Source organism: Rhinatrema bivittatum, chromosome 16, assembly GCF_901001135.1.
Source record: "Rhinatrema bivittatum chromosome 16, aRhiBiv1.1, whole genome shotgun sequence".
NCBI lineage: Eukaryota > Metazoa > Chordata > Amphibia > Gymnophiona > Rhinatrematidae > Rhinatrema > Rhinatrema bivittatum.
Window position 1 is genome coordinate 60,380,140 of NC_042630.1, and position 16,538 is coordinate 60,396,677.

The 16,538-nt window shown below is 42.2% G+C and overlaps 1 protein-coding gene across 1 annotated transcript; it reads left to right on the plus strand.

The window, feature by feature from the left end:
• Window positions 1–2,095: 2,095 nt before the first annotated feature.
• Window positions 2,096–15,382, plus strand: LOC115077742 (olfactory receptor 2K2-like). The gene is made up of 2 exons (XM_029580029.1): window positions 2,096–2,147; window positions 14,646–15,382. Exons 1-2 carry the CDS (start codon window positions 2,096–2,098, stop codon window positions 15,380–15,382), a joined length of 789 nt encoding a protein of 262 aa, XP_029435889.1.
• The last annotated feature ends 1,156 nt before the right edge of the window (window positions 15,383–16,538 follow it).

A 16,538-nucleotide genomic window follows, 5' to 3' on the forward strand; every position in this document is an offset into this window, starting at 1 on the left:
AACAAAATACTTTATCCCACCCAATTTGGTTTTAGGAAAAACCACAGTACCGAAATCCTCTTACTCAACCTTTCCAATACCATACTAAGAGGTCTTGACAACAAGAAAGGATACTTACTGATTCTTCTGGACCTCTCCGCAGCCTTCGACACTGTGGACCACAATTTGCTTATTTCTAGTCTTGAATCCATCGTGCTCGCTGGAAAAACCCTAAGCTGGTTTTCATCCTTCCTTAAAAATAGATATTTCAAAGTCTCCTACAACAACATATTATCAAACGCCATCCCCCTCGATACAGGTGTACCACAAGGATCGGCACTCTCACCCATTTTATTCAACATCTACCTTATTCCGCTATGCCATCTCCTATCAAGACTTTACATAACGTATTACATGTATGCTGATGATATACAAATTCTCATTCCAATTTCCTCCTCCATCGAAGTTACAATGTCTAGAGCAGCCTCACACCTTGATACAATCAGAAACATGTTATTCCAGCTTAAATTATGTTTAAATATGAACAAAACTGAATGCATACTTATCGCCAGAAAAAACGCCAGACCAAAAACTATTGCACCTTTCCAATTTGACAATACCCTCATCCAACTCAAAGAGAACGTTAAAGATTTGGGCATTTGGGTAGACAATGATCATGATCTAAATTATAAAAAACACATCTCTACAAGAACAAAAGAAGGATTTCACAAACTACAAGTAATCAAACACCTAAAACCACTGCTTCACCCCCATGATTTCAAAACCGTCCTTCAAGCCCTAATCTTCTCCGGTTTGGACTACTGCAATTCTCTTCTAATTGGCTTACCTAAGTCATCCTTAAGACCTTTACAGCTTCTTCAGAATGCTGCTGCCAGAGTCCTGACGGGTAAAAGAAAATCTGATCATATCACACCTGTTCTCAACCAATTACAATGGCTCACAATTGAGAAAAGAATTGAATTCAAAGTCCTCTCAACATTACAGAAAGCAATTTACAAAGCAGACTACACTGCACTTGATGACATCATTCATATCCATTATTCTCCACGCACAACAAGAACAACTAGAAAACTACAACTAGTGATTCCATCACTCCCACATGCCAAACTCTCTTCCACCAGAAACAGAGCCATTTCCATCATCGGCCCAAAGTTATGGAATTCATTACCTCAGTACCTCACCGTTCAAGAAAATCCAAAATCTTTTAAGAAAGACCTAAAAGCCTGGCTACTCAGCCAATCTCATAATGACAGCTTGCACAATGATCTCAAAACATAATACCACAGCCTACCATAGCCTCCTAACATTCAATCCCCTTTGACAATTTATCCTGCCTCCTACAGATGTCTACTATTATGCTCATGTCTATCAAACATGTCTATCATACATAATAGTAGACATCATACAGATGTCTACTATTATGCTAAATCCACAACTTCTCATTCGACTCTAAAGCATTATTTTCTATCGTATCATCTCTTACAAAACCCTCGCCCCCTATCATCCCAGATGAGCAAGCCTCCTGTAAAGCCAACGAACTCGCTATCTACTTTGACAACAAGATATCTAATCTACTCAAACCATTCACCTCATCTCAACCTACAACACTTCCTTTCAGCTCCACTCTTCCTAATAGGAGCTTTAGCCTTACAACATTTGAGACCCCCTTCCGTAATGGAGATCGTAAACATCCTTAAAAAGCTAAAACCTTCTTCTCACCCGTTGGACGCCATACCCTCCAATCTCCTACTCTCCATTCCTAACACAATCTCTCAATCGTTAGCAGACATCATCAATTGCTCTCTAACACAAGGCAAGGTTCCAGATCAATTAAAGCTAGCCATTCTAAAACCTTTACTAAAAAAACCTAACCTTCCTTCAACTGATCCTGCCAACTACCGTCCAATAGCCAATCTTCCCCTGATCTCAAGAGTGATGGAAAGATTTGTAAATAAGCAACTGTCTGATTACCTTGAAGAGAACAACATACTCTCCCCATTCCAGTTCGGATTCAGAAAATCACACCATCCTTCTCAACCTGGAAAAAAAACAACCCTACCTTCTCGTTCTACTCGACTTATCCGCCGCCTTCGATATGGTCAACCACTCCATCTTACTGGAACGCCTAACAGACATCGGCATCCAAGGTGAGGCACATGAATGGTTCAAATCTTTCCTTGAAGACAGATTCTATAAGGTCAGAATTAATAATAAAGAATCTCTCCCAATCAAATCAAACAGAGGAGTCCCACAAGGTTCATCCCTCTCCCCAACGCTCTTCAACATCTATCTACTACCTCTCTGTCATCTACTCGCCAACCTCAAACTAACATACTACATTTTCGCCGACGACGTTCAAATTCTTCTTCCTATCACTGAATCCCTGCAAAAAACCTGGGCACACTGGAATTGCTGCTTACAATCTATCACCAACCTGCTCACCAACCTCAACCTCATCCTTAACTCAAATAAGACAGAAATCCTTATCATTTCGCCAGATGAAAAACACAATCTCATCAATCCACAAAGCACACCACAACCCACTAATACACTCATAAATCACACCTCTTCCGTCAGAGACCTTGGGGTGCGGCTTGACAACCTATTCAACCTAAAATCTTTCATCCACAATACAACCAAGGAATGTTTCTATAAACTGCAAGTCCTCAAAAATCTGAAACCTCTTCTACACTTCAGTGACTTCAGGCTTGTAGTCCAGTCTCTCATCCTTACAAAATTAGATTACTGCAACTCTCTTCTCCTAGGCCTCCCTGCTATATCTACCAAACCTTTACAGATGGTCCAGAATGCTGCAGCAAGACTTCTCACAAATTCAAACAAAAGAGCACACATCACACCCATACTCCAAAGTCTTCACTGGCTTCCCATAAAACACAGGATCACCTTCAAAACACTAATGATGATTCACAAGGACATCCACGGCATCGCCCACCTCAAATTAAGCTCTCAACTCCGCATTCAAACTTCTGCTAGACCTATTAGAAACGCCTACAAAGGAGCCCTATACGCACCACCGATCAAAACCACTTTAAGAAAACGCGCCATGTCCACAGCCGGGCCCAACCTTTGGAATTCGTTACCACCCGAGCTTCGCCAAGAACCCTCTCTCCAAAATTTTAAAAAACACCTTAAAACATGGCTCTTCAGACAAGCCTTTCCTGAATCTCAACATTACTCTGACACGGGTCAAAAGACATAACATGACACAAGGTAACCTCAGGACATAAGACATATCAGGACTTTAAGGAGACACTTGAGCACCCATCTCTTCCGTACCATACTCTTTAAGGAGTCACCCGACCCTCAAGGATCTTAGGAGACTTGATCACCCTTTACTCCCACATCATATCCCGTTAATCTTGTTCTAATGCCTCACTCCCTTCCTGCCTACATACTCCTCCTTCCCTCCACCACTCAGTCTTACTCTCATAGCTACCTTATGCCCTATGCTACCACCACGCCTTATCCACTATGCAGCTGCACAATGACACTTCATTAAACGTATTTTGATATTACGCATACAGTCGCCCCAGTTGTTGTTCCCCTATTTATATATATTATGTTACTCTATGATGAAGCATTTCACTATATATTATTGTTGAACTGTTGACCTGTTCTATGTTTATTGTTTATTGCTCAATGTTCTATGTTTGATGTAACGCCATAGCCGCGACAGTTATGTTCAATTGTAAACCGATATGATTTGATATCTTTGTTCAAGAATGTCGGTATAGAAAAATTCGAAATAGAAAAAAAAATTCGAAATAAATGCTGGAACTCAGTTTTTTCAATGTACCTAACCTTTGGTATATCTTGCCTTGTTTATATTAATATTATATGACAGTTCTCAGCTTGTTAAATGTAAATGTTTTAAAACTTTTTAATGTAACAGGTTGTTATAATTGTAAACCGGAGTGAAGGCAACTCTGCTATACCTCGGTATATAAAAAAATGCTAAATAAATAAATAAATAAGCCGAAGTAACCTCTGTGCACCATCTAATGGCACTGTCCCATCCTGCCCCATCCCACCTCTCCCCACCCAGACCATGCCCCCGGCCCTCCCCCTCTTCAGGACCTGACACTTCTGTGCATAATGGGGCTTAGGCATATGGCTGGGCCTGTTCTACAATGCGCATTGTGGGGTAGATTTTAAAAGGCGCGCGCGGGCATACATGTGCACGCGCTACCCGGCGCGCACACATCTACGCCCAATTTTATAACTTGCGCACGCAAGTTATAAAATCGGGGGTCGGCGAGCGCAAGGGGGTGCACAATTGTGCACCTTGAGTGCACCGAGCCGTGCTGCCTTCCCCCGTTCCCTTCCCCCTAGCCTGACCTTCCCACCCCTTCCCCTATCCTTTCTCCCCTGCCCTACTCTAAACCCACCCTGCCGGCACGCGATCCTCCGACACAGTAGCAAATGGCCGCTATGTCGTAGGCCTCTGGCCCTGCCTCCGCCAGTGGGCCACCCCACCACACCCATGACCCACCCCCGGACCACTCCTTTTTGCACGCTCCAGGACTTACACATGTGCCGGGGCTTTACACGCATCTCCGGGCCTTTTAAAAATAGGCCCGGCGCACGTAGGGCTTTTAAAATCCAGCCCAGTTTGCACAAGGCCCAGCCACATGCGTAACCCTCATTTTTTACGTGTGCGGCACTTTTAAATCCAGGCCGTTAATGAATGAGAGACAAAAGGGATGAAGAAAAAGAAATGGCCTTGGGATTCTTTATCTCTTAGTGAGGTCCCTAAAGGTTGGATTGTCAAAGCCATGTGCGTGCATCCATGTGCATGCAGTTCCCGGTGTGCGCACGTGGATGTCCCGATTTTATAACATGTGCACGTCAGCTCATGCTTGTTATAAAATATGTTTCCCACATGTATATGCACGCTGGATGTTATTGTCCATGCACACATGTGTGGGCGGAGGCCTCCTTAGTGCGCGGGGGGGGGGGGGGAGGGATTTTAGAAGACATGCGGCGATGCAAGTAGGGCTTCCCCAGTTCCTTCCCAGTCTGCTCCAATTAAGAAGAGGACTGGGAGGGAACTTTCCTATACCTCATACCTAACTTCCTACCTTTTCTCCTTTCCCCTCTCCTCGCAGTGGTAAAGGGGCAGGGGGGGGGGCGAAAAAAGGTGTGGGGGCACTAGTGTGCAGCCGACCACATCTCGGCAGTGCGGTTTCACCTGCTGTGTGTTATGGTTTTGAGGTGTTGGAGTGGATTCTTGGGTACTACGGTGATGGCCACTCCCATGGGGAGGAGCCCCGTGAGGAGCCGCAGTACCAGGCCGGACTCTAAGCACGCAGACACAGAGACGTTGTATTTATTGTACAGCTCGATGGTACTGCCCGGGGAGTGGGCAGCAGTGAAGGTGACCCAGCAGAAGTAGTCCAGGGGTCCTCAGCAGAGGAGACCAGTCTCACACTCGAGTAGGTGATAGGCAGCGCAGCGTAGCAGGGACAGGTCCCGGATATAGACACAGAGCGCTGAAGCTGAAGGTGAGACGGACTGAGAGGGTTATTTATTTATGCATTTATTTATTTATTTATTTATTTATTTAGAGACATTTTTATACTGGTATTAGTGGGTACATCATACTGGTTCACATTTGAGCAACAGGATTAAAAGTACATATTAACAGGGGAAACAAAAGGGGGAGGGGATCATGCAAGAACAGAGCAGAAGTACAGTGCAACAACAGTATAAAACTCGTTAACATAAGGTGAATGTCCGCAATTGTCATTATATGTAACAGCATGACATCGGATTAACGTATGTAAGTGAAACAATTTAACTGAATGGTCAAAAATACATGGGACAACGGCAGACTAAGTGGCTAAAGGAGGAAAGGGGGAGGTTGACTAGTTGACTATGCTTGTTTAAACAACCAAGTTTTTAGTTTTTTTTTAAATTTGAAGAAGCATGGTTCGAGATGGAGACGAGAGGGCAAGGAATTCCAGCGTGATGGCCAGCAATTGAAAGGGCACGGTCTCTTGTGGAGGAGAGGTGTGCTATTTTCAGGGAGGGCACAGTCAAGGTTCCTTTGTAAGCTGTTCTGGTGGGCTGATTGGGCTGAGCAACGCTAAAAGGAATATCAAGCCAGTTGGAGTTGTGGGAGTGAGTGGATTTATGTACGATAGTCAGTGTTTTGTAGAGGATTCGGGAAAGGATGGGGAGCCAGTGAAGGTCTTTGAGAATGAGGGTGATGTGGTCTGTTTTGCGGGTGTTTGTGATGATTCTAGCAGTTGCATTTTGTAGCATTTGAAGCGGTTTTTTCATGGAGTAGGGGAGCCCTAATAGAAGAGAGTTGCAGTAGTCCCATTTAGAAGAAAGGGTGGCTTGGATCACAGTGCAGAAGTCTTGGGTGTACAGTAAGGGTTTAAGTTTTTTTAGGATGTTGAGTTTGAAGAAAGCTTCTTTGAGTATAGAGCTAACATGTTTCTTCATGCTTAAGTGCTTAGTACTCACTGAAGCATAAAGCTGTATTGTTGAAGGTCCCGGCAGGCAGAAGTTGTTCAGTGGCAGGCACCAGATTGGGGAGAGCAGGCCCTCGAGGAGCAAGTACCCGGTATCCCAAGATAGGTACCCGAAATAGAGTAGAAGGGACCCAGAGGAGCAGGTACCCAGATTAGTGAAAAAATACCCCGAAGGGCAGAGAGAGCTTCCTGTGGCAGTTGGGAAGCAGCAGAGCAGCTTAGACCGGAGGCAATCCAATCCTTGCTAACTCAGTGACGGGCCGATACAGTAAAGTCCGTGGGAGAGCGGGCGAACGCCCGCTCTCCCAGCGCGTGCACAGGCCACTCTCCTGTGTGTGCGATTCAGTATGCAAATTAGGTACAGCGGTAGAAACAGGTAAAAAGAGGCGTTAGGAACACTAGCGTGTCCCTAGCGCCTCTTTAGGGACAGGAGCGGCGGCTGTCAGCGGGTTTCACAGCCGATGCTCAATTTTGCTGGCATCGGTTCTCGAGCCCACTGACAGCCACGGGTTTGGAAAACGGACGCCGGCAAAATTCAGCATCCGGTTTTCAACCCGTGAGCTGCAGGCCTACTTTGAATTTTTTTTCCTTTTTTTTACCCTTTGGGACTTCCAACTTAATATCGCCATGATATTAAGGCGCTAATTTCTTAAAGTAAAATGTGCGACTTGGCTGCACATTTTGGGGCGGATTTTAAGAGCCCTGCTCGCCTAAATCCGCCCAAAACCGGGCGGATTTAGGCGAGCAGGGCCCTGCGCGCCGATAAGCCTATTTTACATAGGCCTACCGGTGCGCGCAGAGCCCCAGGACTCGAGTAAGTCCCGGGGTTTTCGGAGGGGGCGTGTCGGGGGCGTGTCGGGGGCGGGCCCGAAGCGCGCGGCATTTTCGGGGCGTGTCGGGAGCGTTCCGGGGGCGGGCCCGGGGGCGGGCCCGGGGGCGTGGCTACAGCCCGGGGCAGCCCGGGGGCATGGCCGCGCCCTCCGGACCCGCCCCCAGATCGCGTCCCGGCGCGCTAGCGGCCCGCTGGCGCGCGGGGATTTACGTCTCCCTCCGGGAGGCGTAAATCCCCCAACAAAGGTAAGGGGGGGGTTTAGACAGGGCCGGGCGGGTGGGTTAGGTAGGGGAAGGGAGGTGAAGGTGAGGGGAGGGCGTTAGAGGATTCCCTCCGAGGCCGCTCCGATTTCGGAGCGGCCTTGGAGGGAACGGGGGTAGGCAGCGCGGCTCGGCGCGCGCAGGCTATACGAAATCGATAGCCTTGCGCGCGCCGATCCAGGATTTTAGTGGATACGCGCGGCTCCGCGCGTATCTACTAAAATCCAGCGTACTTTTGCTTGCGTCTGATGTGCAAGCAAAAGTAGGCTGTTCGCGCGCCTTTTAAAATCCGCCCCTTTACTTACTGAATCGTGCGGGAATACCTAATAGGGCCATCAACATGCATTTGTATGTTGTGGCGCTATTAGGTTCGGGGGGGTTGGACGCGCATTTTCGACCCCTTACTGGATAAGGGGTAACGCTAGCGCGTCGAAAATGCGCGTCCAATCAAGGGTTAACAGTGCGCACCGTCGGAGCGCATTGTACTGTATAAGCCCAAGTGTTAGCAAACGAAGGGCAGGCTAATTACCAGGATGTGATGACGTCACTCGGAGGGGAAGCCCCAAAGGTTCCCACCATGACGTGGATAAAGACATGGGTGGCTTGCGCAGGCACACTCTAGGAGGCCCTCAGGAAAATCATGGCGAACACCGTCGCCGTTGCCAATCCGGGGACACCGGAAAGAGCAGCAAGAAGACGCAGCAACAGCCATCTTCCCAAGGCTTGAGGAGAGAGAAGGAAGAAAGGTGAGGCACAGAGATCGAAGTCATCTGAGACCAATGGATGCAACACTGTGGTGCGGCCGGGCTGCACACTATGGCCCCCATAGAGCTACGCTAAAAGGTGGTGCTATTTCCTGTGCTACTGCCAGCGATAATGTCCAAAATATTATCGCCAGCAGTGGTGTCACCACCCCATTTCCAAAACCCCTCCCAAGCTCCTCCCTAACTCCACCCCTTCCCCCTAATTTTAATTTTACCTCTGCGATAATGGGCTATCACATCTTGGAAAATCACCCTTTTAGCCTGATAAATGCCATCAGGAAATGGTGTCCTCCAGCAATGCCAGAGCCTGGTGATCCAGCCCTGCCTCCTGGGGGAGAGTGGAAGCCGTAGGAAAATATAGAGAACATTTCTCAAATTATTATTATATTATGTTAATGTGGCAAAAGAAAAAACAAACTGTGTCTCCATGGTTCATAGCCCAAAAGGAAGTATAAATGAATACCCAAAGGAATACACAAAGCAAAGTATAAAGAGTCATCAGCTTCTGTGTTTCAGAGATGTAGGCCCATTGGCGAAGAAGGTAAGTAACAGGATCAGATTTTAGTTTTCTTTAGACTGGAACATGAACAAATATTTTCCATAATGAGTCAGATATAATATTTAGGAGTTCTTTACTGAATGCTCATGTATTTCAATTGATATTATCTGTTATGATAATAAACCTGATGTAAGGAAGATCTTAGGGAACAAGTGTTTTTGTTGAGTAATTCATCATCAGGTATGGAAATAAATGAGTCCCCTTCTCATCTAAACAAATGCTAAATATGTTTCTTTTTAATAATCTCCTTGGAGCAGTTGACTAATTCATCCCATCATGACATTTAAAGAGCAAACCTTTCCAGATTTACAAATTCAAATGTCTTTATTTTAAAATGATGCCTAAATTAAAAGGCAAATATTCAATTGACCTAAATACAATGCATTTTATATTCTAAACAACCATTAGCAGCACCACTTTGTGTCATGCTGTCTGGTTTCTTTATCCTGCCAGTTTTCTTGCTATTAAGGATGGTGCTCGGCTTCTTGCTGAATCCTGTAGAGTATTGGAGGTGGATTTCATGAGCTCGGTGACACTGGGGGATCCTTTGTTCAGGTTGGCAGACTCTGTGCAGTCGGTGCTTGCTTACACTCAAGGCATCAGATGAGTGCATCTGTGGAATGGTCTTGCAGGAAATTTATCTAAAAGATCCCAAACCTAGAATGGTATAAATATAACACCCAGAGAAAATGAAGTTAATTATATATTAGGAGATTTATCTAAAATGTAATATTAATAGCTCTAACTGTAGTATTTACAAAATTATAGCTAACTCTTCTTGAGGAAACCTAATGTCACAAACATTTTCAATATTCACCATAGAAACCCCAAATGTGTCCCTGCAGGTTCTGCTTCTCCATTGTGGTAAATCAGTCAACAGGCTGATAATAGCAAAAGCTTCTAAAGAAGCTTATTCATTTTGTTCAATTCCTCCAATGAACAGATTATATTTATAATATCAGATTGACTACTTCGGGACTGATGTTATCCTGGCTGCATCAACTAGGTACCCAGACAACTTTGTCCAGCTTATTTACTCCAGATATTCAGTAAGAACGTGGCTAGCATGAATATCTGGTATAGAGTAATTATAGGTCAACCAATGTTACCTAGATAAATTTATTTGCATAATGCTGATTATCAGTGTAGCCTGGGCAAAGTAAAACCATTTTGTCTGGGCTATAATATGCCCAGGAATAATTTTTCCAGAGGGTATAGGACAAATTTAAGACTTCAATTTTTTCTAATTAACTTCAAATATTTGTCGAACAAAACTTTGAATATCAACCTCATGGTGACTTTCCATTCACTTTGAACATTATTATTACATTTTCAACTGGCATTGATATATTAATGTGTACATTTATAGTTATTTGACAGAACAATATAATAATGCTTATATTTATAGTACTATTGGACATATACAATATTGTACAAATGTAATAAGTTGTCAGGTACACTAAATCCCTTCCCCAAACAGCTTATAATCTAAGTGGATACCTGAGGCAATGTAAGATAATGTGACTTACTTAAGGTCACAAGGTATATTAGCAAGAGGTGTAGAATTTGAATTCTGATCTCCCTGGTTCTCAAGCCATTAAACTAACTATTAGGTCAGTCATTCCTCCTACATACTTTCTTCTCCTTGTTCTTTCCAATTTTCCAATTATATTTATTTATTTATTTATTTTTAATTTTTATATACTGGAATTCCTGTATACAATACAAATCAATCCGGTTTACATTAAACAATAAGTTATATGTCCCCTTACCAGGTTTCCATGCTGTATTCCAGATTTATATGCATCAGTGTGAAGTCTGAATGTGGCATTGGTGAAGATCTGCTCTTCAGCTCTTGGTGCTGTATTTATGCTTTATAGATATCAGTACAATAACTGCATGGGGCTCTGGTGAAGATCCACTCAGTAGCTGTTCAAGCTGTCTTCAAATGTTATCTATGTCATTGTGGGTGATAGCATGAATTTTATGAGTGCCGCCTTTACAGCTTATTGTGCCATATATAGAAATGCTTTCATCTGTCATTGGGATGCTTGATGGAAAGCTAATTGAGAATTCACTCTGCCCAGGTTGCATTCCTAAGCTTTAATAAGAGATCAATATTCAAATTCCTGTTTAGCAGGTAAGACGGCCAGCCAAAAACAATTATCTTTAAACAAATATTCTGGTGAACTTAAGTGGCCAGATATTACAGTTCTAGACACCTGTCACTGAAAAATCAGCCTTTATTATAAAATTACTGCCTCTTCAGCCCCCTACCCTTTGTAAATGACTCCCCACCAACCAACATGTCCTGATTCTCTTTCCTTCTTTATTAAAAAAAATCCTAACATGCAGCGCTCCACCTCCCCTCCCCTCCCCTCCCTACCTAAAAAAACACAAAAAACTAGAACTATGGATGAGCCTGGAGTTTTTGAGGGGGGTCTTAAAAATGAAAATGCCCCACAAGGAAAAGAACCAGCTCTTGAAGAACCCTGCATCCCCATCTGTAATAAAAGACAGGGGTGGTGCTCAAGAGAAGCATGAAACCGATGCCCTGCAAAATCATGGACTCTTCCTACTCTTGGACCAATAAGCTGAAAAAATCCAGGACAAAATAGAGCTGAAATGTATTCCTGATTCCAAGGCATATCTAGAAATCTGTAAGAGCCTAACACACCCATGCCATCTTGCTGGCTACTATGGAATAATAGCAGACAGTTTTACTTATATTCTGCAAACAACATGAGATAGACCCAGGGATAAGTACACATCCAAAACACGTTCACCTCCAAATCGCCACCTCTAGATTAGAATAATAAAGACATCACAATAGGCTCTACCAAAATGCAAATGCTTTCATAGCCTTTTAAATAATCATAGGTCCAATTGTAATATTTTTTAACTTTCTTGGTTTTGCAAATACAATTCCAGAACTTATCTTTCAGAAATGCTTTTACAGTTGGTGAAGATCTGAATTAATAAAATGATTCCTGACATGAGTCTGTGTTTAGCATAGGATCTGTATCAGAGGTTGATTAGATGTTTTCTTCTATAGTCAATACTTCACCATGAATAGCTAGAATGCAGCAACACTGATGTTATCTTCGCAAATAGTGTAAAATAAAATAAAACACAAAAGCAAAGAAGACTACTCGATCATGCTCACTCTGTCAGTGTTCAGGGCTAGTCTGGCACCAGAGTTTTGGTGCCAGACTAGCCCTGAATGGTGTCATATATACAGATTTATTTTATACTGGACAAGAAAGCAATATTCAATAATTGAATTTAAATTTAAATTAAACTGTACAAGTCAATTTCTAAATTAAGGCTGTGTGGTAAAATTGTGTAAACTAAAAATTCAGAATTGTTCCCTATAGTCTAATTCTCCTTTCCCATTGGGAGAGGAGAATGTGTTCATACCCTACCGCATATCCTGAAAGTGTGACCCTGGGCGCTGCAGTGTGCTAAGGGTGATCCCAACTCAATATCATTTTTAGATATTTTAATTTTCAAAAATCAACAATTGGCACATCAGTGTACTGAAAGTTGTCTGAACATTAACAACCTATTGCAGTTCTCAAGATTTCATCATATCGGCTAAAGAAGAAACTTCCTGTGGGACAATTTCTTCTAATTTGGCGAATATTCTCTGACAAAAAAAGGCTTCATCTGTCAAGCACAAGAACTCACTGCTCCACGTCTTGTAAGAGCGCATACCTTTTCTATAATATAAAAGAACTTACAAATGTCTTTCAATGCAGACTGATCTTGGCTACTCTTAGACAAGCAAGATTCCTTAAATTCATAAACAGTGTACGTGATTTGCTACTCTCATGTCACTTCAGCCATTGCAGTGATTATTTTCAAATTGGGAAATACTAAAAATGCACATGATATGAGGACTAAGGATATCAAAGATATGGTAGTAAATGTTATCATCTGAACCCCTTGACAGGTTTTGGTCACTCAGGGCCATATTGCTTATAGAAACATAGAAACATAGAAATGACGGCAGAAGAAGACCAAACGGCCCATCCAGTCTGCCCAGCAAGTTTCACACTTTTTTTTTCTCATACTTATCTGTTACTCTTGGCTCTTAGTAACCTTTTGGTTCTATTTCCCTTCCACCCCCACCATTAATGCAAGGAGCAGTGTTGGAACTGCATCTAAGTGAACTGGGGCAGCATCTAAGTGAAACATACAACATATGTGGGGTTACAGTCTTTTGATTCATAATCTTTTACTTTTTTCTCCAATATTGGATCTTGCTATTCATGCCCAGATAGCAAGACATGCGCAAATGGCACATTGTGGACAATTTGCTCATGTCTTGCTATCTGGGCATGAATAGCAAGATCCAATATTGGAAAAAAAAGTAAAACATTATGAATCAAAAGACTGTAACCCCACATATGTTGTATGTTTCATCATATGTCTATGTAAGAAGACATAACATTGGAAGAACTAAATGGAAAATCAAAATCAGAACTGCAGAACCTAAAAGTTGTATTACTACTCATAAACTTCAGATTCCCTTAATTCCAACCTGCACAGATGTGGGACGCTCTTTTGAGATATGCGAAAGGGAATACTTGAACAAGTTTCCCTCTCCCCATAGGAAGGCAATCACGAATACAGATTTGACTATAGGGAGCAATTCTGGATTTTTAATTTAAACACAATTTCAATTCACAGCCTTAATTTAGGAATTGACTAGTACAGTTTAATTTTATTTTACATTGTATTTTTTAATATAGTGTTTTTGTCCATTACATAAAATATTCTGTATGTGTGACACATTTTGGATATACTTCCAGTGAATACTTTAGTGCTAAACTAGCCATGAACGCTGTCAGAGTGAGCATGATCGAGTGGTCTTCTTTGTTTTCGGGTTTATTTTATTTCACACTATCTCCACAGATAGCATCAATTTTGTTGCATTCAAGATATTCATGATGATTAATTATGGAAGAAAACATCTAATCAACCACTGATGCAGATCCTATATGAACCATGGACCCATGTTGGGAACCAGATTATTAAAAGTCATCTTCACCAACTGTAAAAACATTTATGAAAGATAAATACTGAAATTTTATTTGTAAAACAAAAACATTTCAAAAAAATTAAGACAAGACCTATGATTATCTAAAAGGCTATGGAAGTATTAGCTGCTGATGGAGCTAGTATGAGGTCTTTATTATTATTATCTAGTGGCAGAGAATTGGAATAAAACATGTTTTGAATGTCTACATATACCTGGGGCTATTGTATGTTGTTATTGGATCCCCTTGTATTTGACATCGCTATATTTGAGCGTTTCATTACTTATTTTCTGTTCTGGCTGTTCTTATATATTACTTTAACAAATTTGGAAATATTTTGTTATGTATGCTGCTTAATTTATATTAATGTTCTTGATGATGACTCTTCTTTCTTTCAATCTAAAACTTGAAGCGGATTACATAATATTCTTTGTTATGGATCTCCTTTGCACTCTATTCAGCGCCTTATGGAGCATAAGTACAGGGAAATGGAAAACCACACCATTGTGACAGAATTTCTGTTTCTGGGGTTCTCAGAATTCCCAGAGCTGCAGCTCCCTCTCTTCCTATTTCTCTACCTGATGGCCGTGCTGCTGAACCTCCTCATTATCTGCATAGTATGTGCCGAGCCACACCTGCACACTCCCATGTATTTTTTTCCTGGCCAACTTATCTGCCTTAGATATCTGCACCTTGACCACTATTCTGCCAAAACTGCTGCCAAACTTTCTGACAAACAACAGTTACATATCTTTCAGTGGATGCATTCTGCAGATGTACTGCTATATGATGTGTGTTGATACAGAGATTCTGCTTTTAACTGCCATGGCGTTTGATCGTTATGTTGCAATCTGCAATCCCCTGCGTTACACCATCATTATGAATAAGAGGGTCTGCGTGCTTCTGGCAGCTGTCACATGGGTAACAGGATCATTAGAGACATTGCCACACACTGTCGTTATATCCCAGTTTTCTTTCTGTAACTCCAATGTGATCAATCATTTCTTCTGCGAAATCACAGCAGTGCTGAAACTTTCCTGCACCGACACCTTTGTCCTTGACACTATGATATTGGCTGCATCTGTAATTTCAGGTTTGACCCCATTTCTCCTTACCCTGACATCGTATGTGTTTATCATCTCCACCATCCTGAAAATACGATCTGCAGAGGGGAAAAGCAAGGCCTTCTCTACCTGCTTCTCCCACCTCATAGTCATCATTCTCTTATATGGGACTATGATAGGAATATACATGGAGCCCAGCTCAGGGGACTCTACTAAATCAAACAAGCTGCCTACTGCAGTGTATATATTCACTCTACCACTGTTAAACCCCTTGATCTATAGCTTGAGGAGCAAAGAGTTAAAAGTGGCTCTGAAGAAAGCTTTAAGCAGGAAGCCAAAATATGTGAGCCACTAAACAGTTTACAAAATTCCTGTTCAGCTAATGGATTCGGCCGGTCCCAAACTCTGGAACTCTCTCCCATCAGACCTCAGACTAGTGCAATGCCCCACTATATTTAAAAAAAGACTCAAGACTTGGTTATTCAACCAAGCATTCTCATAACTTCAGCTAGTTCAATTCCTTCCAATGATCCCTTCATTGGTAACCCCCTAGAGAACGCTCATGTTATTTATTTATCTTTATGCAGTCTAAAATAATAAACCTAGCCTTATGCCTAACATCTGTTCTCCAGCCTACATTAGGCTCCGTAACTTTTACGTTTTGTTGTTAACCCCATGTATCTGTATCCAAGTTCTAACTACCTGTTTATTGTAAGACATCAACTTGTCATTGTTATGTTTAGAATGTAAACCGACTTGATTAGTAATTCTGTTACTGGAAAATCGGTATATAAAAGTGCTAAATAAATAAATAAATAACTCTGCAAGACTTAAAACGAAAAAATTCTGAAATCAGTCAAACCTCAATAATACTCAAAGGTAACCATAAAATTGAATTAGCTGGAAAAGTACGTAACTTGGGAATAATTATAGACCCTGAAATCAATCTGAAACAACACATATCACTAAAAGTAAAGGAAGGGTATGCAAAGCTCATGGTACTCAGAAAACCTAAACCACTACTAACTCAAAATGACTTCCGAACAATACTACAGGCACTAATTTTCTCCAGCATGGACTACTGCAACGCCCTTATGCTAGGACTACCTAATACGACATTAAGACCACAGCAGCCAGAATACTAACTGGAAAAAGAAGAAGGGACATATAACTGCAACCCTAGCAGAGTTACATTGGCTACCAATTGAACACAGAATTAAATACAAAACCCTATGTATCATTCACAAACTAATTTATGATGAGAAATCAGATTGGTTAAACAAAGCATTGCGGGTACACACTCCACACAGGAACCTCCGATCAGCAAATAAAGTACTCCTAACCATTCCATCAGTTAAAACAGCAAAACTAACCCAAGTGAGAGAAAGAGCCCTATCACTAGCAGGACCCATATTCTGGAACACAATGCCTCCAGAGATCAGACTACAAAGCGATCTCAAGGCATTCAAGAAAAGTTTAAAAACATTGCTTTTTAAGCAAGCATTTTACAA